The sequence below is a fragment of the Arachis duranensis genome, chromosome 2 (assembly GCF_000817695.3).
Source record: "Arachis duranensis cultivar V14167 chromosome 2, aradu.V14167.gnm2.J7QH, whole genome shotgun sequence".
In the NCBI taxonomy this organism is placed as follows: Eukaryota; Viridiplantae; Streptophyta; class Magnoliopsida; order Fabales; family Fabaceae; genus Arachis; species Arachis duranensis.
The window spans coordinates 84,187,977-84,211,864 of NC_029773.3; the positions used below are offsets into that span (position 1 = coordinate 84,187,977).

A 23,888-nucleotide genomic window follows, 5' to 3' on the forward strand; every position below is an offset into this window, starting at 1 on the left:
ATTAATTATGTCTCTCATTTTTTAAAATTCATTATTATTGTTATTTATATACTATGAAGCATAGTGCCACAATTTCAGGATCTACTCGTTAAAATATCCTTATGGCAACAAAATAAAATACATACCAAACTTAACAACTAAACTAACTATGTCTTTAACCAACTTGAGTTTAATCAATTTGAGTTGATCGAGTGGTCAGCTCACTCGTCCACTTAAGCAAGTATCGGGGTTCGAATTTCGCCTTGTGCATGCAGTAATTCATTGGCTAGCAACAGACTCTTAAATAGAACTCAGATCTGCGACGAATTCGTCCTTGACACTAACATTTAAAATTAAGTTGGCTAATATTTAAAATTAAGTTCAAAATTTGTTAGTTGTGTTTGTTTAATTAGTTTTTTCGTTCCTGTTTCGTGCAGGCACGCACGCACGCAGCGAATGTGCTGAATTCATTGTACAATTGGTACAACAATATTATTATGTAGTCAAGGCTAAGCATCATCATGCATATAAATAGGTGACACATCTAAAGACCTTAACCAAGAATCACAAACTCTATCATTGCTAGTTGTCAAAGAAGAGTTCCATTAACATACAAGGCTGCAAGTATGACAACACTTTCTTGCTTCAAACTAAGAATATGTTTGTCGTTTTGTCTTGTAGGGTTAACACTAGCACAGTTACAACCTAGTACCTTCTATGACAATCGGTGTCCTAAAGCCCTTGTTACCATCAAAGCAGCAGTCAATCTTGCTGTCTTGAAGGAGCGTAGAATGGGTGCATCCTTGCTCCGTCTTCATTTCCATGACTGCTTTGTTAGAGTGAGTTATATATAAATGTCGAAAATATAATTATTCATGTGTCTTCTTCTATCAATTTAAATTTTTACATATTAGAATTTTTATAACTTAAAAAGTCTAGAGTGTGATCTTGTTGACTTTTAAAAAAAGAATTTTAATACAAGACAAATAAAATTTAAAATTAAATGTATGGATAAATTTATTAGTAAAATTTAAAGAATTTAATTTTGATACATTCAATTAAATTTATATGTTTGGATAATTTTTCATATAATAAATATAAAAATTAATTATTTTTACTAATATATTAATATGCGAGTAATTATTATTATAAAATTATTTTATATTAATCATGCATGAAATTTAAATTTAAATTTAAATTTAAATTTAAATTACAAAAATTTAAAGATGAAAATTCAGGTGCAGTCGACTTCACATGAAGTTGATAGATGATAGGTGTTAGATGGTTTGACTATTTGACTAAATTTTCATCTTACGATTCTCAACTATCAACTTCACATAAAGTCGACTGCACCTGAGTTTCCACCAAATTTAAAAAGTTTTGATGTATATAGTAATGTGAGGCTAATTAAAAGATAATAATAATGTTATAGGGATGTGATGCTTCAGTGTTGCTAGATGACACAGCAAATTTCACTGGTGAGCGATCTGCTTTACCGAATAGAAACTCTCTGAGGGGTTTCAATGTTATAGCGAGCATTAAATCCACACTTGAGTATATTTGTCCCGGAGTTGTTTCTTGTGCTGACATTCTCGCCGTTGCTGCAAGAGATTCAGTTGTTGCCGTAAGTATCTACATTATTTTTGTTGCTTAATAATATATAAATATTAATTAATTTTTACTTTATATATATATAGTTGGGTGGAACTTGGTGGGACGTGAACTTGGGGAGAAGAGACTCAAGAACTGCAAGTCTAATAGATGCTAATAACGACTTACCTGCTCCTTTTTTGGACCTTGATAACATTATCACTGCTTTTAGTAACAAGGGTTTCACAGCTCAAGAGATGGTTGCCTTATCAGGTAACTCAATCTTTGCTTCGCATGATTTTTTCAAGACAATTAATAAATATTAAATAAGATAAATTTGAGTAATTTTGACTGATTTTTTTTATCTCTTAAATATTATTGTTATTATTTATTATCAGGGGTTCTAATTTTTTTTTCTGAAATAAAAAACACTTGATCTCGACATCAGTTTTTAAAAATAAAATATTTACGATTTTAATTAGTTTCACAATTACTAAAATTACATTACATACGTTTAATTAATGAAATGGCCGGACAATTTAACATGCCTATATATATAATGAAAATTAAAAAAAAATATTATTATTTGTATTATTTTTTAATTTATATACACCTCTTCAAAAATACTATTTGTAAATACATGTATCTTCATATATTTTTTTATTAGCTTAAATTTTTTAAAACAATTATTTTATGATAAAATTAACCACTATATTTATATAAATACATGTGTTATTTTATTAATTTTTAATGTATATTTTTTATTCTAATATGTATAATTAATTTAGTAACTAATAACTAGGGTTGTGTCCAAAAAAGAAGTTAATAAATTAATAAAAAGTCAATAAAAACATATAATATTTCTCTTATTTTCCAGGTGCTCACACAATAGGGAAAGCACGTTGTACAAATTTCAGATCAAGGATTTACAACGAAACCAACATAGATCCCTCTTTTGCGAAATCCATGCAAGAAATTTGTCCAATTTCAGGTGGTGGCAACAACTTAGCGTCTTTGGATGTTAGCACCACAATTGATCAATTTGACAACAGATATTTCACAGATTTAGTGAATAAAAAGGGTCTTTTGCATTCGGACCAAGTACTCTTTAATAACGGTTCCACAGATTCACAAGTTCAAAATTATGTGAACAATCCAAGTCTCTTCCAAACTGATTTTGCTAAGGCAATGATTAAGATGGGACAACTTAGCCCACTAACCTCACCTAATGGTGAGATTAGAAAGCAATGTAATAGAGTCAATTGAGTTATATTATTTTGTTTGTCGAGTTAAAAGATATTGTGAGAATTTAAAAAAAAAAAATTGGTGTTTTGAAATTAAATAAATTATTTTTGTGGGTGTATAAATATTTGTATGTCTTTTAAGTATATTCAATATATGTTTTAAAAATATTTGCAACCACTATTATCTTTATTTTATGATATCTAAAATTAACTTAGATAAAATTCTAAGAATTATATTAGTGGTTGTAAATATTTGAGGTTGATTATTGTTATTGATGTATACCTTGTGAAGTATTAAATAATTATGAGACGAAAATATTATATACCGTTACATGTCTGTATTTTTATAATTTGATTGAGTAAAAAATTATATTTGTATTGTGATTGTCCTTGTTATTACATACCTATTATGAATTGTTCTAGAGACTAGAGTAGTTACAGGCTTTATGGCGTGAATAAAATAATAAACCATTTTTCAGTTATTAATTACCTTGGTCAACTAGCAAGGATACAATATAGTTCAATGCTGTGGTAATATTATAATAGAAAGTAATACTAAGGAGTTAATTTTTTTATAGTTAACATCAGTTAATTTTTTAAAAATTAAATTTATTTATCTTACATTCTAGATTTTATTATATTATAAATCTTAATTTTAAATTATAAATTTTAAAATAAACTTAATTAATATTAACTAACTATACATTAATTCCTATTATAAATCTTAATTCCTAGCTGGCTTATACTGTTCTTTAACAAATTATAAGCATAACCATAATATTTTAATTTGACGCAGTTATTTTTTTGACTTGTTCTGAATTTCTGATAGGGGAATGGGGAGAGTTACCTTGTCACGTCTCTTATATTTACTAATTCTTTTAAATTATTCTGTTTATCTTAAATTTTAGACTCTAATTCATAATTTTTTATCCTTATAGTCTGAATTATAAATTTTAAAATCCTAAATTTAAAAAAAATAAAAATTTAAAAATAAAAATTAATTAATATTGATCAATTAAAATTTAATTTTTTATATTTTTCTAAAAAATATTTAGATCTAAAGTAAATTTTAATTTTATGAGACCATAACTAAAATTGATAATATTTTCATAGAAAAATACCTTATCCATGCCAAATAAATAAATTCTTTTCATTACTCTTGTACATAAAACCCAAATTTATACATAATATCGTTATTTTTCTTAGTTTATTGTGGTTGACTTTTCTCTAATTAACAACTCCGACCCCATAGACCTGATCAACCAATCAAGGACGAATACTTTTCCAGATTTCTCACACAAATGATCAATTCTAGCAAGTTAAATGCTAATTACCTAATTAATTAATATGCATGAAGAAAATTTCTTCAGGCGAAATGGTCATTTCCATGGCCAAGCTAAGTCCATCAATAATCACTAGGATTACAATTGCTTTTTTATAAATACTTTCAACTAATTAACTCTAGCAACCCAACTAAATTCTCATCGTAACCTCAATTGTCTCTAGCTATCATAAGTTTAATCTACCTAAATATATTCACTACTAATTAATCATCGGTTATAGTATTTATATTGTATATTAATTAAATGGATTTATTGCATGGTAATTTCTTTGTTTTTTTCCAAGCAATTATGTTTGCAGCTCTTGCTACAACATCTTTGTCATCAGCATCATTATTATCACCAAATTACTATGGCCATTCATGCCCTCAGGCTTTGAGCACCATAAGAAGAGTGGTGGAGAATGCTGTCCAAAAAGAGCCACGTATGGGTGCTTCTTTGTTACGCTTGCACTTCCATGATTGCTTTGTTAATGTAAGGTTTTGGTCTCTTTCTATGTGTTTTGGATAAGTAATTAAATTAGGAACACTAATATTTTCTATAATCTATCATAGAATGAATATGAGTTTAGCATTTGCTATTCGCACATGCATTTATATATCTGAATTTCTGTTGACATATATGATTTCAGGGTTGTGATGGTTCAATTCTTCTAGACCCCACATCCACCATTGACAGTGAAAAAAATGCATTTTCTAATAAAAACTCTGTTCGAGGATTTGAAGTGGTGGACGAAATAAAGGAGGCAGTGGACAAAGCTTGTGGAAAACCAGTTGTTTCTTGCGCTGACATCTTAGCCGTTGCTGCTAGAGATTCTGTTGTTGCGGTAATATACATTTCTCTTCAATACTATAATGATAAGTAAATATTATTATTTGTACTCAGTAATAATTTGTATTTATAATTACAAAAATTTTATATATTAAAAATATATAATTTATATTTATATTTATTAAAATTTTTATACATAAATTATATTAATTTATTCATATTTTTTAATATTTATATACATAAATTAATAAAATTTATTTGTTAAAAATAATTTCGTATTTATGCTAATTAAATAATAACAAAATTATTAAAAATTACTAATCCCAAAAATTTTTCTACTATTTTATACTACAAAAAACAAAACTCTTCAAATTTTAATAAAATAAATTCCACAGTATATAGATTGTGTCTATCACTACAAAAATTTATTAGTAAAATTTGATACAATAAATTAAATTTAATAAAGAAAAAAATTCTATATATAAATTTAATAGGATGTATATACGAACAAATCCTACGTATATAATTAGTTTATTTATCTATTTAATAAATATCGATTGTTCGATTTTTTTTTTTATATGCACACTTTAAATAAAATTTAAATTCAATAAATTAATTATTGACCTGTTGGATATTGAAAGACAATGAGAAAAAATTTAATCAGAAATAACGATAACATAAAAAAAAAAAGAAAAAACACAACTTTGATGATATGATAGCATGGTTTTTTTTTTTCCATAAAAAAGAACATGAGCTTTTATTTTTGAACCTATATAATATAAATAAATTAAAGTATAGATATTAGTAACAATTATGATGTGCTTGCAAAACTTGCAGTTAGGAGGACCAAGATGGAAGGTGAGACTTGGTAGAAGAGACTCAACCACAGCAAGCCGTGATGATGCAAACAACAACCTTCCAGCACCATTTTTTAGCATCTCTCAACTCATTTCAAACTTCAAGAACCATGGCCTAAATGAGAAGGACCTTGTGGTTCTCTCCGGTGCCCACACCATTGGTTTTGCACGTTGTTTCTTCTTCAAGGACCATATCTACAACGATACCAACATCAACCCTAAATTTGCAAAGAAGCTCAAGTACATTTGCCCTAGAAATGGTGGAAACCCTAATACTCTTGCCCCATTGGACGCCGCCTCGGCCGCGAGGTTTGACGCCGCCTACTATGGTGACTTGGTTCACAAGAAAGGGGTTTTGCATTCTGATCAAGAATTGTTAAATAGTGACTCCACGGATGGATTGGTCAAGAAATATAGCTATGATGGTGAAGGATTTTATAAGGACTTTGCTAAATCTATGGTTAAGATGGGAAATATAAAGCCACTCACTGGGAATCATGGTGAAATTCGTTTGAATTGTAGGAAAGTGAATCAATATCATTAAGAAACTATATATATAGCATTACATATTAGGTTATTATGTAATGTAAGTAGGATTAATATTCGTAAGTGTTAATTTTTTGAGCTTCACAATTTTGTTCTTTATAAAATGACAGAAATTATTCAACCAATCAAAACACGTCATTCAAGCGGTATTTGTAGAGATAAGTGAAGTTAGATTTATTTAAAAAAAAATAAGAAAGTTAAGAATAGTTGAGTTTCTATTTTCCTGTATATAATTATTGATTGTTGAGCCTCTAATTCTAAAAATAATTAATTAGAAAGTGTGTTGTATTTATTCTATTGCTAATAAATCTTCAATAATTCTATTCTCTTTTCTCTGTTTACTCTGCATTTTTTTGTGCTTTCTCTATATTTCATGCTGCAGAACCAAACATTTTCATAATCCCTTCATCTACATATTTTTATATGGTATCTTTCTTTCTCCTCTTCAAATAATGTAAAACTTTATATTTCATTAAATTTAGTAACTTTAATGGCAATCTAACATATACATTAAATATCTAACACATTAAAAAAATAACATAAAAATAGTTTTCAAAATAAAATACTAACATAAACGAGGACATTATAGTAAGAGAAAGTATAGGAAATTAATTTTTAGTTAATCAATTTTATAATTTATGTATATGTATATAATTTAGGATTTAAGGTAAAAATTTTATTATTTATGATTTAAAATTTAAAATAAATAAAATAATTTTAAAAAAATTAGCTAGTGTTGAGTAAAAAGATTAGTTCTCTAATATTACTCTTGTAGTAAATCCATTTTCACGGAAATTTAATAGATTTTTGTAAGGTGTGTACTTATATCCTTGGCTGTCCCTGTTCTATTTATTTGTGGGGACAGGTTTTCGTGTCCTTAAACATTTTGTGAGGTCTCGTTTGTGAAATTAGGAAAACTAATTTAAAAAAATAGTTAAATAAAATGAAGAATTAAGTAATTTTTTTCGTTCCTTATGGTCTAGGGTAAAAATTAAAATTGTTTTTGACTTTTTGTTACTAAAATCATTCTCAATATTACAAAACGTTATAAAATTATCCTTTTGTCCATAAACAATATCTTTTAAATAATTTTATTTTTGAACAAAAATAAAAAATTCTCTCCACCCTTACTACTGTCTCATCATCATCACCATGAACTCCCATAACAACAAATCTCATCATCATTACCATGAACTACCATAACAATAAAATAAATCAGCGTCATCATCATCACCATAGTTATACCATAACAACAAAATAAATCTGTCTCATCATCATCACCATGGTTACACCATAAATCTAACCACAAAATAAATCAACAATCCAACAACAATAGCATCTACAAAATTAGCAACAACATAAATGAAAAAATTAAAACAAAAAACTTATGTATATGTTCTTCAAAAATTAAAATAAGGAAGAACGAAGAAGAGAGAAATAGAGCGTCAGTGTCTTCTCCTTTCATTTTTTATTTCTGTCATTTACTTCCCACGCACCCTCAATACTCCTCCTCAATAACAACAACACAAACAAAGAGAAAGTAAATCAAAGAAAAATATACAGAAAAAAATTAGAAAAAATAAAAGAATAAAGAACAAATTGAAATCCACAGACAGCACCGTGCCTTAGCCAAAAACCTTCTTCTCGATTCCAGATCTGTTCGCAACAGCTCTTTTCCAGAGTCGTTCCCTCATTTTTCAATTCCGTAACCTTCTTTTCAAAAAACGCTTCTAATTCGTCGTTTAATTCCGCCGTGGAACTGTCTTCGACGACTATCACATTTCTGGACAGAATGAAGACTAGATCGGCAACAACTCATCGACGTCTTCCTCCTCCACCGCATCGTTTGCAGCGCTGCCATCATCTGTTGCGGCTCTTCCTCTGACGGCAGCAATGATCGCCTGTGGTTCAAGCTTTTGAAAAAGTTTCTATTGGATGAAGTCTCTTTATTTTCTGATTCTTTAATTTGTGCGTGATTCAATCTTTATTTCTGTGATAATGGTGATGGTGATGGTGATGAGAAGAAGATGAATGGGGTTAGTGGTGAAGAGAAAGAAAGAAATTCAATGATGATGATGGAGGGGGTTAGGGGTTAGCAATGAGGGAGAGAAGGAGACAAAAAAAAAAAACAGAGAAAGAAGTTCGGTTATGATGATTAAGCCTGAAGGAGGTTGGGGGTTAGTGGGAAAGGGAAGGATTTCTTTTTTTAAGAGGGCAAAATCGTCTTAAAAATATTATTTATGGACAAAAGGATGATTTTATAACGTTTTGTAACGTTGAGGATGATTTTAATAACAAAAAAAAGTTGGGGACGAATTTGATTTTCACCCCTGACCTTAGGGATGAAAAAAATACTTAACCCTACAATGAAAGATAATAAACAATCCTAATTTATAATTATAGAATTTTAATTGTTGAAAAAGAGAAGATTTATATACCTCCAATTGACAAATGATTCATATTGAAGAGGCTTATCTATAAATTGAGTTTTTTTTTCTTAATTCATTTTAATCAATTCATCCAACAAGAATAATAATAATATTGAGTTATATAAAAAAAAAATTTCTTCTTTAAGAGATTTTCTCCTATATTCACAGAGAGGTATATTCTTCTTTTATTAAGAGAGAGTGTTATTGTAATATCCTTGTGATAGAGAAAAGTTGTAATTCTCAAAGAAAATTATTTTATACAAATTTTTAATTTTTTCATCTCTATAGTTTGTTGCGTCATTTGCATGGTACCTAATATATAGTGGTATCAGAGTCAAAGGTTGTTAATTAACATTTTTTTTCTTCCACTATGAGTTACCGTCTAAAAAAATGGCAACAAACTATGAGATTCCAAAATCCTGTGGGAATAATTTTTAATTATAAAAATTGATTATAAAAGAAATGATGAGAAAAGACAATTGTGTGACAATAATTGAAGGTAGATCCATTGGGATTACAGATAAAAATGGAAGGAGATGGATGACAATGCTGTTGTAAACGTACACTTGGCATTCAGTGATTTAATCTTGTCAAGTGTAGTAGAGAAAATGACAACAATGAAAATTTGAGATGCTCTCACTAAATTATATAAAGTCAAGTCACTTCACAACAATATATTCTTAAAGAGAATATTAGCTGATCCCTTACGTGATTTAGCTAGAGTATGATTAGCAATTAATAATATATTGTTTAGATGATTATTATATTGATTAGTTAAGCTATTCTTGTAATGAACTTGTTAGTCATAGCCAAGAAAGATGTTACAACACCAAACATTGTTCTTTTTGTGAAAAAAATGGACATATAATAGACACATGCTATAAGAAGCATGGTCTGCCTCCTCACTTATAAAGAAATGGTGTTGCCAACAACACATTCACTTAATTTCTTTCATTCATTCACTAACATTACTCCAATCTCAGTACACTTACCTGATGGATCCATAGTTATTACAAAAATTATTGGAACAGTCTATTTTTCTCAAGATTTATACATTACAAATGTCCTTTATATACCATCATTCAAGTTTAATTTGATGTCAGTTTCTAAAGTCACTTCATCACTAAATTGTCTATTTCTCATCTCTCACAAATACTGTCAGATTTAGGACCATCATCTATTGAAGATGATTGGCGCAGCTGAGAGTAATGGCAGATTATATGCGTTCGGTCACACAAAAACACACACTGAAGTCTCTCATTCATCACCAAACACACAGCATCATATAAACACACATGCATCATCATCACGAGCCCAAAGCAGTTAAATTTGGCATAGAAAATTAGGGCATCCAAGCAGTTCTGTTTTAGAAACTATGAAGAAAGTTTTCTCTTTTATTGATTGTAATAATGGCAATTCACCTTGTGAACCCTGCCACTTAGCTAAGCAAAAGAAAATTTCTTTTTCAATAAACAATTCTATTACACAGTCTGTATTTGACCTTATACATGTAGACATTTGGGAACCAATTTCTATTACATCCGTTTCTGGTTATAAGTATTTCTTAACCATAGTAGATAATCATAGCCATTTTACTTGGATAAGATTCATGAAGACAAAATCTGAAGTCTCTAGTTTACTGCAAAATTTCACAAAAATGATTGAAAATCAGTTTTCAAAGTCAATAAAATGTATAAGATCTAACAACGGTTTGGAATTTAACCTTCTTGACTTTTATGCTTCAAAATTAAAGGAATTTTACACCAAAATTCATGTGTGGAAACTCAACAAAATGGAGTTGTTGAGAGAAAACACCAGCACATTCTTGCAGTAACTAGATCACTCTTATTTCAGTCTCATATTCCTAAATATTTTTGCCATCTTGCTATCTCCCATGCTGTGCATTTGATCAATTGAATTCCAAGTCCAATTATTCAGAATGTGTCTCCATTTGAAAAATTACATGGACGATTACCTGATTTAGCTCATCTCAAAATTTTTGAATGCCTAACTTTTGCTTCCACTTTAATTCATAATCGAAAGAAATTAGATGCAAGAGCAACTAAATGCTGTTTTTGGGGTTATAAAGAAGGTGTCAAATGTTTTTTCCTATATGATTTAAAAATAAGACAATTTTTTCTTTCGAGAAATGTTTTCTTCTATGAGTCTGTATTTCCTTTTATTTCAAAAGACAATTCAAAAGCACCTTCGCCTATTATGCATGCTATGTCGTACCCCTCTGTTCATTGGGATGATCTCTTCACACATGATCCATACACATACTTACAATTTACACAATCTGATATCACAAATCACACAAGTGCACATCCCGTCATTCCTCTTAACAATGTTTCCCCTCTTCCTCTGTCAATATCACTGCATTCCACAGGAAATAACTCACCACCACTGCCAGTGCATTCCTTAGAGCATAAGCCTGTAGAACATAAAGATAGATCATCTCATCTTAGAAGCTCTACAAGAGTCAAGAGGCCTCCAGTGTATCTAAAAGATTTTCAATGTGCAAATAGCATCACTACTCAACAATCTGTACAATCATCTAATTGCAAATATCCCATTTCTAATTCTGTGTCTTACTCTTCATTATCATCTACTCAACTCTCTTTTTCTCTTGCTGTTACTACTGTTGATGAACCAAAAACATATGAGGATGCTATCAAAGAAGATTGTTGGAGGAAGGCTATTAGTGCAGAACTCTTGGCCCTTGAACAAACTAAAATTCAAAGTAAAATTCAATCTTGATGGTTCCGTGGAGCGACATAAGGCAAGATTAGTGGCGAAAGACTACACTCAATGTTGTGGTTTGGATTATTTGAATACATTCCGTGGTTAAAATCACCACTGTGAGACTAGTCTTGGCCCTCACTGCCAGTTATGGTTGGCACTTCCACCAACTTGACATAAACACTGCCTTCTTACATAGCGATTTGAAGGAAACAGTGTACATGCGACCTCCATCAGGGTTACCCATCTCATCTCCTGACCTAGTGTGCAAGCTTGACAAGTCCCTCTATGGACTCAAGCAAGTACGTCGACAATGGAATCTCGAGTTATGTTCAATTCTTCTCACTCATGGTTACAAACAATCAAAGAATGACTATTCCCTTTTCACCAAGTCGGCTGCTAATTCTTCATTTACTGTCATACTTGCTTATGTCGATGATTTAGTATTGGCCGACAATGATCTAACCGAAATTCAATCAATCAAAACCATCGTTGATGTTAAATTCAAGATCAAGGACCTTGGTAATCTCAAATATTTCCTTGGCTTCGAGGTTGCAAGAACTAAAGCTGGCATTAGTCTTTATCAAAGAAAGTATGCCTTAGATATTTTGGAAGAATGTGGCTTATTGGGAGCCAAACCAGCCTCCACCCCTATGGAATATACCCTGAAGCTTTCAAAAGAATCCGGTTCCTCTCTCACAGATGTTAAGCAGTATAGAAGACTTATTGGGCGTTTGGTGTACCTAACAAATACACGGCCAGACATCAGTTTCGCCATAGGCAAGCTCAGTGAATTCCTCGACAAACCAATAGATTCTCATTTACAAGTTGCATTTCGTGTCCTCAAGTATGTCAAGTCTGCACCAGCCTCTGGCTTATTCTTTGTAGCATCCTCAGAACTCAGACTTTCTGGGTTCACAGATTCTGATTGGGCTCAATGTCCAGATACACATCGCTCTATCACAGGATTTTGCTTCTTTCTTGGCTCATCCCTCATCTCTTAGAAAAGCAAGAAATAATCAATAGTATCTAGATCATCCTCTGAAGCAGAATAAAAATCAATCGCCACAACCACTTGTGAAGCTCGCTGGCTTTCCTATCTCCTCAAGGATCTTCAGATTCCTTATCCTCAACCTATCTCCTTGTATTGTGATAGTCAGTCTGCCCAGCACATCGCAGCTAATCCAGTCTTTCATGAACGTACCAAGCACATTGAGATCGATTGCCACATCGTGCGTGATAAAATTCTTAGTGGCATGCTTCATCTCTTACCCATTCATGCCACTGATCAAGTGGCTGATGTGTTTACAAAACCCTTGTCACCAGCTCCCTTCTCTTCTTGTGTTCCAAGCTTGGCATGCTTGATTTTCATCAACCAAGCACTGCCAGCTTGAGGGGGTATATTACTTGATCCCTTACATGATTTAGCTAGAGTATGATTAGCAATTAATAATATATTATTTAGATGATTATCATATTGATTAGTTAAGCTATTCTTGTAATGAACTTGTTAGTCAAAACCAATATAGATAGCTAGGCAACTAACATAATTAATAAATGATTGCCAATTTTCATTTCATTCATCTTTCTTTCTTACTGTGTTCTCTGAAAAGTTCTTTTTCTCTCTTCCACTAACAACTTCCCACATTCTTAACAGAGAATACTTTATACTCTTCAAATGAGTGAATCTGCATCGACAATAGATCACATCAATAATCTAAATACGTTATTTTTTCAACTCTCATTGTTGGATTACAACATAGTAGAAAACGAACGTGAAGAGCTTCTACTTCAAAGTCTACCAGATTCATATGATCAACTCATCATTAACTTAACCAATAATATTTTGACAGGCTATCTTTTCTTTGATGATATGGCTACTACGATTCTTGAAGAAGAATCTAGCCACAAGAATAAGAAAAATAGGTTAGAGAGCTCAAAGCAAACAAAGGCGTTATTGATGATGAGAGAGAGATCAATGGAGCGTGGTTTCAATGGAAGCCAAAGTAGACCAAAGTCACAAGGAAAGAAGCAATTTAAATGTTACAATTATGGCAAGAGATGGCACTTCAAGAAAGATTGTCGGAATAAGAAGAGTATAGAGAAGGTTCCAAAAGGATCAAGTTCTCAAAGATGTGTTATGAGTACCTCTAATGATGAAGAAATCCTGTATGGTGAAGCAACAATTGGTTCTAAAGGCAGCAAATAACTCTCTGATGTCTGGAATGTTGATTCAGGAGCAACCTGGCACATGACTCCTCATCGTGATTGGTTTTGTACATATGAGCCTGTCTTAGAAGAATCTGTGTTTATGAAAAATGATCATGCCTTAGAAATTGTTAGAATAGATAGTGCCAAAATAAAAATGTTTGATAGTTTTATTCATTCACCTCAAGGGTAAGACATGTGAAAGACTTGAAAAAAATGTATTGTCGATTGAGCAACTGGATGAACTTGGTTGTAAGACCCTTATTGAAGGTGGGGTATTGAAAGTTGTTAAAGGTTCTCTTATGGTAATAAATCAGAAAAGATTGCCGTAAATCTTACATGCTTATAGGAGATACTTTGTAAGAGGCAGAGGCATCAATTGCTTCAGCAAGCTAAAAAGAAATGACGATGATATGGCATCGCAAATTGAGCCACATGCCAGAGCGAGGCTTGAAAATTCTTGCGAAGTATAATCTCATTTCCGAGCTCAAATCGGTAAACTTATCATTTTGTAAGCACTGCATTACAAGCAAGTAACATAGATTTACGTTTGGTAGATCAACTGCTCGGAGCAAGCGCATATTGGAGTTGATTCATTCTAATGTGTGGGAATCGCTGGAGATGTCCCTAGCTAGGAGGATAAAGGTATCTTGTATATTTATTGATGATTGCTCTAAGGGCTATGAGTGTACCCGATCAAGAAGAAGTCAAACGTATTTACGTTTAAAGAGTTCAAAGCAAAGTTGGAACTTGAATATGAAAAGAAGATCAAGTGTTTAAGGACAGATAATTAATGGAGGAGAATATATTGATGGTGACTTTCTAACATTTTGCAAGCAAGAAGGTATTCAACTGCAATTCGCAGTTGCATATATGCATCAATAAAATAGTGTAGCAAAGCGAATGAATAAGACTCTCCTAGAAAAAGCACGAGCTATGTTGCAAACTGCAGGTTTAGCCAAGTCTTTTTGGGTAGAAGCTGTTAACACTACCTGTTATGTGAAAAATCAGTCACAATCAACTACAATTAAATTGAAGACACCAATGGAGATGTGGTAAGGTAAACCACCTAATTATTCTTCTTTATATATATTTGGTTGTCTTGTGTATGTGATGTACAATTTTCAAGAAATAACAAAGTTGTACCCAAAGTCTAGAAAATATATATTCTTGGGTTATACTGACGGAGTTTAGGGATATCATCTGTGGATCCCACTGCTTGCAAGGTAGTTATTAGCAGAGATGTAATATTTGCAAAAGATAAATTCCAAAGAGAATAAGAAAATAACAACATTATTAAAGAAATAACCACTATTCAAATAGATGAAAAATGCAGAAAAGGTGATCTTTCTGAAGTAAAAGTAGAGTACGAAGAACAAGAAGCAGAAGCTAATAACATAAAAGTTCGTTGATCCACTTGACAAAGAAAAATACTATCATGGTATTCAAATTATGTTTTGACAAGTCATGATGCATATTCTCTTCTGACAGAAGATGGAGAGCCAATAATTTTTATGGGGACTATGTGCAATCTATATGCTTCTATGTGGATGACAACAATGCAAGAAGAAATTGAAGCATTACATAGGAACTATACCTGAAAACTTGTTGCATTTCTAACAGGTCGAAAAGCCATTGGTAACAAATAAGTTTACAAGCGAGATAATAATGATCAAGCAGAACGATATCGTGCAAGATTGGTGGTTGTCAAAGGATATGCTCAGAAAGAAGGTTTTGACTTCAACGAAATATTTTTTCTAGTGGTAAGACTAACTACTATCAGAATAGTTTTAGCTATGTGTGTTGTATTTGATTTACGTCTAGAGCAATTAGATGTAAAGATCAATTTTCTTCATAAAGAACTTGAAGAAGAGATATATATGCTCAAACTAGAAGGTTTTAAAGAACAAGAAAAAGAAAATTTGGTTTGCAAGTTAACTAAATCTCTGTATGGTCTAAAGCTGGTACCAAAGTGTTGGTACAAGATATTTGATACTTTCATTACTAGTATTGGATACAATAGACTTAGTTTAGATCATTTTACCTACTACAAGAGGTGTGGTGATAATGATTTTATCATTCTGCTGTTGTATGTAGATGATATATTGGTGGTAGGTTCCAATAAAGATTAAATCCAAGAATTAAAGGCACATTTAGCTAGGGAATTCGATATGAAAGACTTAGGACTAGCAAACAATATTTTTAAGGATGCAAATCTACCGAGACAAAAAGGACATGAGGAAGATTTGGCTATCACAATAGAATTATTTAAAGAAGATCTTGCAACGCTTTAACATGCAATAATGTAAGCCAATTTCAAATCTATTTTCTATGAATTTTAAATTATCCTCAAGTATGTGCTCTAGTAGTGAAACAGAGAGGATGAAAATGTCTCGAGTACCGTATGCATTAGCGGTGAAAAGCCTTATGTATGCCATGATCTGTATAAGACCAGATATTGTTCAAGCAGTTGCAGTGGTAAGTTGATTTATGGCAGATTCGGGTAAAGAGCATTAGAATGCTATTAAGAGGATCTTGAAATATATCAAAAGAATCTCGAATGTTGCATTATGTTTTGTAAGATTGAAATTCATTATCAATGGATATATCGATTTAGACTTTGTAGGTGACCTTGATAAATAAAAATCTACTACAAGATATGTATTTATACTTATAGGAAGAGCTGTGAGTTGGCTATCTAAATTACAAATTATTGTAGCTTTATCTACTACACAAGCTAAATATATGACAGCTACCCAAGCATGCAAGAAAGCTATTTGGATCCAAAGAATGATGGAGGAACTCGGGCACAAACAACAGAAGATTTTTGTATATTGTGACAGTCAGAGTGGCTTGCACATTGCAAAAAATTCTGCCTTTCATTCAAGAATAAAATACATTGGAGTACAATATCATTTTGTTCGAGAAATAGTAGTATAAGGGAGTGTTGATATGAAGAAGATTCACACTAAAGATAGCCTAATAGATATCATGACAAAACCAATCAACACTGAAAAGTTTAAAGGATTTAGATTTTCATATATATAGTCTATCAAATACATGGGCAACATGAATTTTTTAAAAATTTATCAAAATTAGCTATAAGTGGGAGATTATAAAAATTAGTAGAGCTAATTTTAGAAAATAAATAAAAAAAATTAGCTAAATAAAATAAAAGGTAATAAACAATTATCTTAGTTTATAACCAGAGAATTTTAATGGTTGAAAAAAAATTATATACCTCTAATTGACAAATGATTCATATTGAAAATACTCACTTGTAAATTGAGTTTTTCTTAATTCATTTCAATCAATTCATCCAACAAGATAATAGTAGTAACATTGAATTACATAAAGAATTTTTTTTGAGAGATTTTCTCCTATATTCAGAGAAAAGTGTATTTTCTTTTTATTAAAAGAGAATGTTATTATAATCTCCTTGTAATAGAGATAAATTGTAATTCTCAAAAAAAAATTTATTTCATACAAGTTTTTAATTTTTCTATTTCTATATTTTGGTGCGTCATTTTTTTATACATAGTACCGTTACCTCTTTGTCGTAGGTATTTCTCGCTAATACCTGCTTTCGTTGGTTTTTTTTACCACTCTTACTTTTGAGTTTGTTTAGTATTTAAAAACACAACCGAAAATATAAAAAAAGTATAGAATGTGATAATTAAATTTTCTAGCACTAATTTTATTATTTGGAAAGTGTTACATTAAAAAAAATAACCGTGTGAAATCATTATACTAATCATGTGATTATAGTTTGGCAAGGTCAGAATTTAGTTGATGTTGTTCATTGTGGGGGAGGATTTATTGAAAATGGATGTGTTCGGTTGGTTGGTTTCCAGACGATTCGGGTGGAGGTTTGAGATGGTAGGGACACCTTGTTTTGATCGGTTGTGATCAGATCGGGCCAACCGGGCTGCCGAGCCTTGTTGTGGAGAGAGGGATGTCACCTGCAAAGACACTCCAACGCTCTAGTCAGTTAGTGTGCAGGCGAGAAATAGACAGGTGGAATGTGTGACGTACCTCGGGGAAGAGCTGGACCCCCCCATATATATCGTATCAGGGGTGGGCCCTGCAAGGACAGAGCCCACCTTCCTCAAAGCTTTCTTAGACAGCTGTGATGAGGAGCTGCCCAGGACGCGTGTTCGGGTCAGACTTCGAAAGTTTTCCACCGACCGTCCGGGTCGGAGGGCCCATGGGTCGGGTTGGCCCATGCCGCTTTGGGCCAGGCCGTAACAGTGCCCCCAACGCGCTAGTAACAGCCGTGTGGTCTGTTGTTGGCGTGTTATTCCTTCTTCGCGTGTTGTCATCAGATCGGCCATCCGTGGAGAGGACGCAATCTTTGCGCACGTGTCCGTTCGTTGCTGAGGTGACCTTCTGTCGCCTCGTTCCTCGCGCAATGCAGTAAATACTCATAATGGGTTTAAAACCCTTCGTGCAAAGACTAATATACCCCTAGGCTTTCGCGCTTCTTTTGGTGGTAGTTTTAAAATAGTTTTGTGATGCCTTTGGTGTTCATTTGGCGTTTATCTTTTCGTTTCCAATCTAGCTGTCCCCATCTTCTTCTCCCTCAGCAACTCAGGGTGTTGTTCTTGTCTTCCTTTCAGATCTTTGCAATCAATACAGGTAATTATGCATCCTTTTTACCCTCTTTTTGTTGTTCTTTTGCTTCTGCCATTGCTTCCTTTTCATGCATGCTATTTGTTTAACTTTGCATGATGGTTGATCCTTGGCCTTAAGTGGGTGTGTTAGGGGGAGGTTGCCATTCTAGGGTGGATTTTGTTTGGGTTTTACCTTTTAGCCGTGTTTAGTTTTAGTTGCAGAATAAGTTGAGTTTAGTTTCTGCATTCACTCTGAGCACCCGACCTCTTAGACTAACCGGGTGGTACCCCCATGCAGGTATGGCTCGCATCGCCTCCCGAGCTTCCCCTTCTCCCGCAGCGTACGACCCCTACGCCTGGGTGGTTTCCGATCTGAAGGACTCCCCCAATCAAATGGGCGAGGAGGAGCACACCAAGTTCCGTCAAAATGGGCACTTATGCGGCGGAACCGACGAGGAGTCTAACTATGACGTCTTCGTCCTGGCTCCCCACGAGCGATTGTACGAGATCAACTTCAGTGCTCCCTGAGTTTCCGACTAGATTTGGTTTTATAAATCCATGTTTACGCAAGTCGGGGGTTCGTATTCCTTTCTCCGCCTTCCAAATGGCGCTCCTTGGCCGGATTTCCGTGGCGCCGTCACAGTTGCATCCGAACAGCTGGGCTTCAATCCGCTGTTTCAAGATGGTTTGTGAATATCTCGAGCTGCCGGTGTCCGTGGATGTCTTCCTTTTCTTTTTCAGCCTCACAAACCCTTCGAAGGAAGGGAAAGCGAGGAAGGGGTTCATGTCTTTCCGATCTGCCCAAGGTCGGAGGATTTTTGGTTTGTTTGAGGACTCCTACCACGGGTTCAAAGATAAGTATTTCAAGGTGCGCCCTGTCAAAGGTCGTCATCCATTTTGGCTGTCGTTAGAAGGGCAACGCCTCATCCCGACGTATTGGAGCTTTGGGGCGGGGTCTAATGCCTTTATTAAAGTAACCTATAAGGGTATGTCCGCTGTGGACAAGAAGATTGCCGACGTGTTATGGGCAGTCTTCGGGAGGAATCATGTGAATCCTTACCTCCTCATGGGTGATCGGGAAGTCGGTCGGAACTATATTTGTGAGCAGTTTTAACTTGAGCTTTCCTTTTTGTTTCTTGCCCCTTTCTTTTTTTTTTTGCTATTCCATTACGACTAACAATCTCCTTTTCCTGTCACAGTGGGGATGTCTGCCGAGGTGACGGGTCTCCATGACTTGTTCCAGACCTTTCTATGTGTGAGTGATGACGAAGCGGCCAACGAGAAGTCAACTGCCCCCCCCAGAGGATAAAAGTAAGGCTTCTTCCGAGCTGGGAGTTGTGGCTGATGAGGTTTGCACTTCGGTTCAGGGTGCTTTAGCTCATGTGGACAAAGAGGTGTGTGTTTCCCATTTTCCCGAAGTGGTCGGTAATAGGGGTTCGACGTCTAATCCAGTGACCGACGACGACGTGGAAGAGGTGCCCAATCTCAAAAGGAGGAAAACGTCCAGCAGTCCTGAGGGGGTCCTCACCGTGATGGAGAAAAATTTTGACGCTGGAAATTTCATAGACGCTCAGTTGATTCCTGGCACTGAAGAGCACTTTCACGAGTCATCTCTGGCCGGGCAAGCGAGGTGGATGTATTGTACCCTCCTGCGCGGCGCAGTGATAGCTCGGAAGGCCGAGTTTGAGCTGTCTGGGATGGAATCCCTCCGTAGGAGGTTGGAATCTGCTGGGAAAGCTAATAATGATCTTAAGCGAGAAGTTGAAACTATTCGGGAGCAATTTGAACAATCTAATGAGAAGCTCTAGGCTGCCGCTGCTAGTAAAAAACTGGAGGAGTCTGATGCCACCGTTTTGCGACTTGTCGAGCGGGAAATGACTTTAGAGGGTCAAGTCGGCGTGGCTCAAGGGCGGGTGACCGCGCTAGAGAAAGAGCGCGACGCGGCCGTTTCGGCGAAGGAGGCTGTCGAGACTGAGCTTGCGGGGTGGAAAACAAAGTACAAGGAAGTCGTTAAGCAGGGAAAAGGTGCAATATTGGCGACTGAGGAGGCCCTTAAGGCTCAGGTCCAAATCGTTGCCCCTGACTTCGACACGTCGGCAATCGGTGTCTTCAAGATTATCAAAGACGGCAAGATTGTCGACATGCCCAGAAAATGACTTCTTATATCTTGTATAACTTTATGAAATCTTTGTGAGTGGTTTTATTTAGTCTTGTGAACAATGGATTTTTGGGTCGTCTGCCCGGTTTATTGTAGTTAATACTTTCCCGTTTATCTGGTTGTGTTCTCGTTATATTCACCGTTATTGGTTTGTTGTTCGCACTCGTTCTACCGTATTGATGGTATTCTGGCTGAGCCAGGTCGTGGCTTTTTAGTGTAGCCATTTGCCGTCGTGGTAGCTGAAGGTCTCCCGGGGTGATCGGTCCCGGGGCCGCATATTATTGTGTTGTTCGGTGCGCGTTGCGTGGGATTCATTTGCGCAATGGGTTGTCCGAGAAAAGTAAACAAAAGAAACAAAACTTTTGGCAAGTATATTTTAGTCGGTAATTGCACAAAAGGTCTATAAGCCATATTAAAAAGTACAATCTCATGAATTGACTACTTCGCTCGCTTGGTCGCTAAATCACCGTGCGCGTGCTAGGAGTAAAACCTTCTCAAGTTGCTTGCGTTCCACATTCTTGGGATTCTTTGCCATCGAGCCTTTCCAACTTGAAGGCGCCTTTACCAATCACCTCTTTAACTTTGTAGGGACCTTCCCAGTTCGCCGCCAGTTTGCCTTCTCCCGGGGTCGGTAGACCGATATCATTGCGCCTTAGGACGAGGTCGTTTGGTTCAAACTATCTCTTGAGTACTTTGGTGTTGTAGCGCAGGGCCATTCTTTGCTTTAGCACTGTTTCCGTCAAGTGGACCATCTCTCTGGCTTCATCTATTAGGTCCTTCTCCACAGCTTCCCCCACTCCCTTCAGAAGTAATCGTGGGCTTGGTTCCTCGATTTCCACAGGTATTACCGCGTCTAGCCCGTATGTTAGTCGGAAGGGGGTCTCCCCAGTGGACGACTGCTTGGTTGTACGGTAGGACCAGAGGACCGAGGCTAGCTCGTCGGCCCAAGCGCCTTTTTTATTATCCAGCCGCTTCTTAAGTCCTAACAGGATGATCTTTTTTGCAGACTCAACCTATCCGTTTGTCTGGGGGTGTTCTACAGAGGAGAACTTCTGTCTAATGCCCAGGCCGGTGAGGAACTCCGTGAACTTCTTGTCGGTAAATTGTGTCCCGTTGTCCGAGATGACGACCTCCGGGATACCGAACTGTGTTATCACTTGCCTCCACATGAACTTCCTGCAATTGGATGAGGATATGCTGGCCAGCGGCTCGGCCTCTATCCATTTGGTGTAGTAGTCAATGGCGACTATGAGGTATTTGACTTGTCCCGGACCAACCGGGAAGGGCCCCAAGAGATCGACTCCCCATTGTGAGAATGGTTGGGAAGACGTTAACAAGCTTAGCTCGGAAGCTGGTGCTCTGTGAAAATTGGCGTTCTCTTGACACTTGACACACTTTCTAACGAATTCTTTAGAGTCTGCCATCATTAATGGCCAGTAGTATCCAGCTCGGATTAATTTTCTTGCTAGGGCTTTGCCCCCTATGTGATGGTTGCAACACCCTTCATGGACTTCCCTGAGAACGTAGTCCGTTTGGTCGGGGTGTAGGCATTTCAATAGGGGTTGGTTAAGTACTTTTCTGAACAACTGACCCTGGATGATCGCGTACTTAGCTGCTTCCCTTCTTAGTTTCTTAGCATCTTTTTCGTCGTCGGGGAGTTTGCCGTTTTTTAAGAAGCTGGTGATGGGATCTAACCATGATGGGCTTAGCCTTGCCAGGTGCAGAGTGACTGCCGGCTCTCTCATCATACCCTGGATAAGAGATCGGTTGCCTTCTCCCGGTTTTGTGCTGGCTAGTTTTGATAGGAGATCTGCCTGTGTGTTCCTTTCTCTTGGAACGTGGTGGATCGTGACCTCCTCAAATTTCTGGCTCAAATCCTTGACTTTCTCCAAGTACTTCTGTAGTAGCGAGTCTCTGGCTTGGTAGCTCCCGTTCACTTGGGAGGTGACGACTTGTGAATCGCTGCATATTTCTAACCTCGCCCCTCCAACTTCCTTTGCTAGGGCTAAGCCCCCTATGAGGGCTTCGTATTCTGCTTGGTTGTTCGAGATGGGGAACTCGAACTTGATCGGCTGCTCGTATACGATCCCGGCTGGGCTCTCTAGGATGATCCCGGCGCCCCCGAACGTCTGATTGGAGGCGCCGTCCATGTGGAGCCTCCACCGTGTGCCCGTTTCTTCGATTGGATCTCCCATCACTTCTACCAGGAAGTCTGCAATTGCTTGCGCCTTGATTGCTTGTCGAGGTTCGTACCGTATGTCATATTAGGAGAGTTCAATGGACCAAGTCATCATCCTTCCCGCCAAATCGGGTTTCTGGAGTACTTGTCGGATTCCTTGGTCCATTCTTACGACAATCTGGTGACCTTGGAAGTATTGTTTTAACCTCCGAGAAGAGGTCAAGAGCGCCAGAGCTAGTTTTTCCAGTTTGCTGTACCTTAGTTCCGCCCCTTGTAAGGCTCTACTCACGAAATAGACTGGTTGTTGAACCCTTCCTTCTTCTCGTATCAAAACCGTAGCCAGGGCTTCTCCCGTTATGGTGAGGTACAGGTATAACGGCTCTCCGGCCTTTGGCTTCCCGAGCACATGGGGTGTTGCTAGGATTTCCTTGAAGTGTCTGAAAGCTTCCTCGCACGCGGGCGTCCATTCAAATGCTATCCCTTTCCTCATGAGGTTAAAGAAGGGTAGGGCTTTTGTTGCCGAAGCTCTGAGGAAACGGGATAACGAGGTGAGTCGACCTGTCAATCTCTGGACGTCCTTGACATAGCCCGGACTCTTCATCTGGAGTATCGCTTGGCATTTCTCAGGGTTGGCTTCTACCCCCCTTTGGGTTATCATGAATCCTAGAAACTTTCCAGCTTCCATGGCGAAGGCACATTTGAGGGGACTGAGCCTCATACCGTGTTGTCGGAGAGACGCGAATACATTTCCCAAGTCATTGAGGAGGTCGTCGGGCCGCGTAGTCTTCGCGAGGATGTCGTCCAAATAGACTTCCACTGTCTTGCCTATAAGATCGCCAAATATTTTGTTCATCAGTCTTTGGTATGTTGCCCTTGTGTTTTTTAAGCCGAATGGCATCACCCTGTAGCAGTAGGTCCCCCCAGGCGTTATAAATGCTGTCTTGTCCTCGTCGGGTCGGTGCATCGGTATCTGATTGTTGCCGGAGTAGGCATCCATGAAGCTCAGATACCGGTAACAAGCCACCGCGTCGACGAGTGCATCTATGTTGGGGAGGGGGAAACAATCTTTAGGGCATGCCTTGTTGAGGTCGGAGTAGTCTACGCACATTCTCCATTTGCCGATGTGCTTTTTTACTAGAACTATATTCGAAAACCAGGTCGAGTAGTCTAGTTCCTGTATGAAGCCCACTTCTAGGAGGCTGGCCGTTTGCCTGGCCACCTCCTCTGTCCTC

At 36.0% G+C, this 23,888-nt stretch overlaps 2 protein-coding genes across 2 annotated transcripts; both read left to right on the forward strand.

Moving 5' to 3' along the window:
• Nucleotides 1-555: 555 nt before the first annotated feature.
• LOC107475437 (cationic peroxidase 1) lies at nucleotides 556-2,835 on the forward strand. Its single transcript, XM_016095071.3, has 4 exons — nucleotides 556-818; nucleotides 1,412-1,603; nucleotides 1,677-1,842; nucleotides 2,447-2,835. The coding sequence occupies exons 1-4, from the start codon at nucleotides 606-608 to the stop codon at nucleotides 2,833-2,835; spliced, it is 960 nt and encodes a 319-aa protein (XP_015950557.1). The 5' UTR covers nucleotides 556-605.
• Nucleotides 2,836-4,399: 1,564 nt separating this feature from the next.
• Nucleotides 4,400-6,325, forward strand: LOC107475604 (peroxidase P7-like). Its single transcript, XM_016095270.3, has 3 exons — nucleotides 4,400-4,627; nucleotides 4,785-4,979; nucleotides 5,762-6,325. Exons 1-3 carry the CDS (start codon nucleotides 4,400-4,402, stop codon nucleotides 6,323-6,325), a joined length of 987 nt encoding a protein of 328 aa, XP_015950756.1.
• Nucleotides 6,326-23,888: the final 17,563 nt, after the last annotated feature.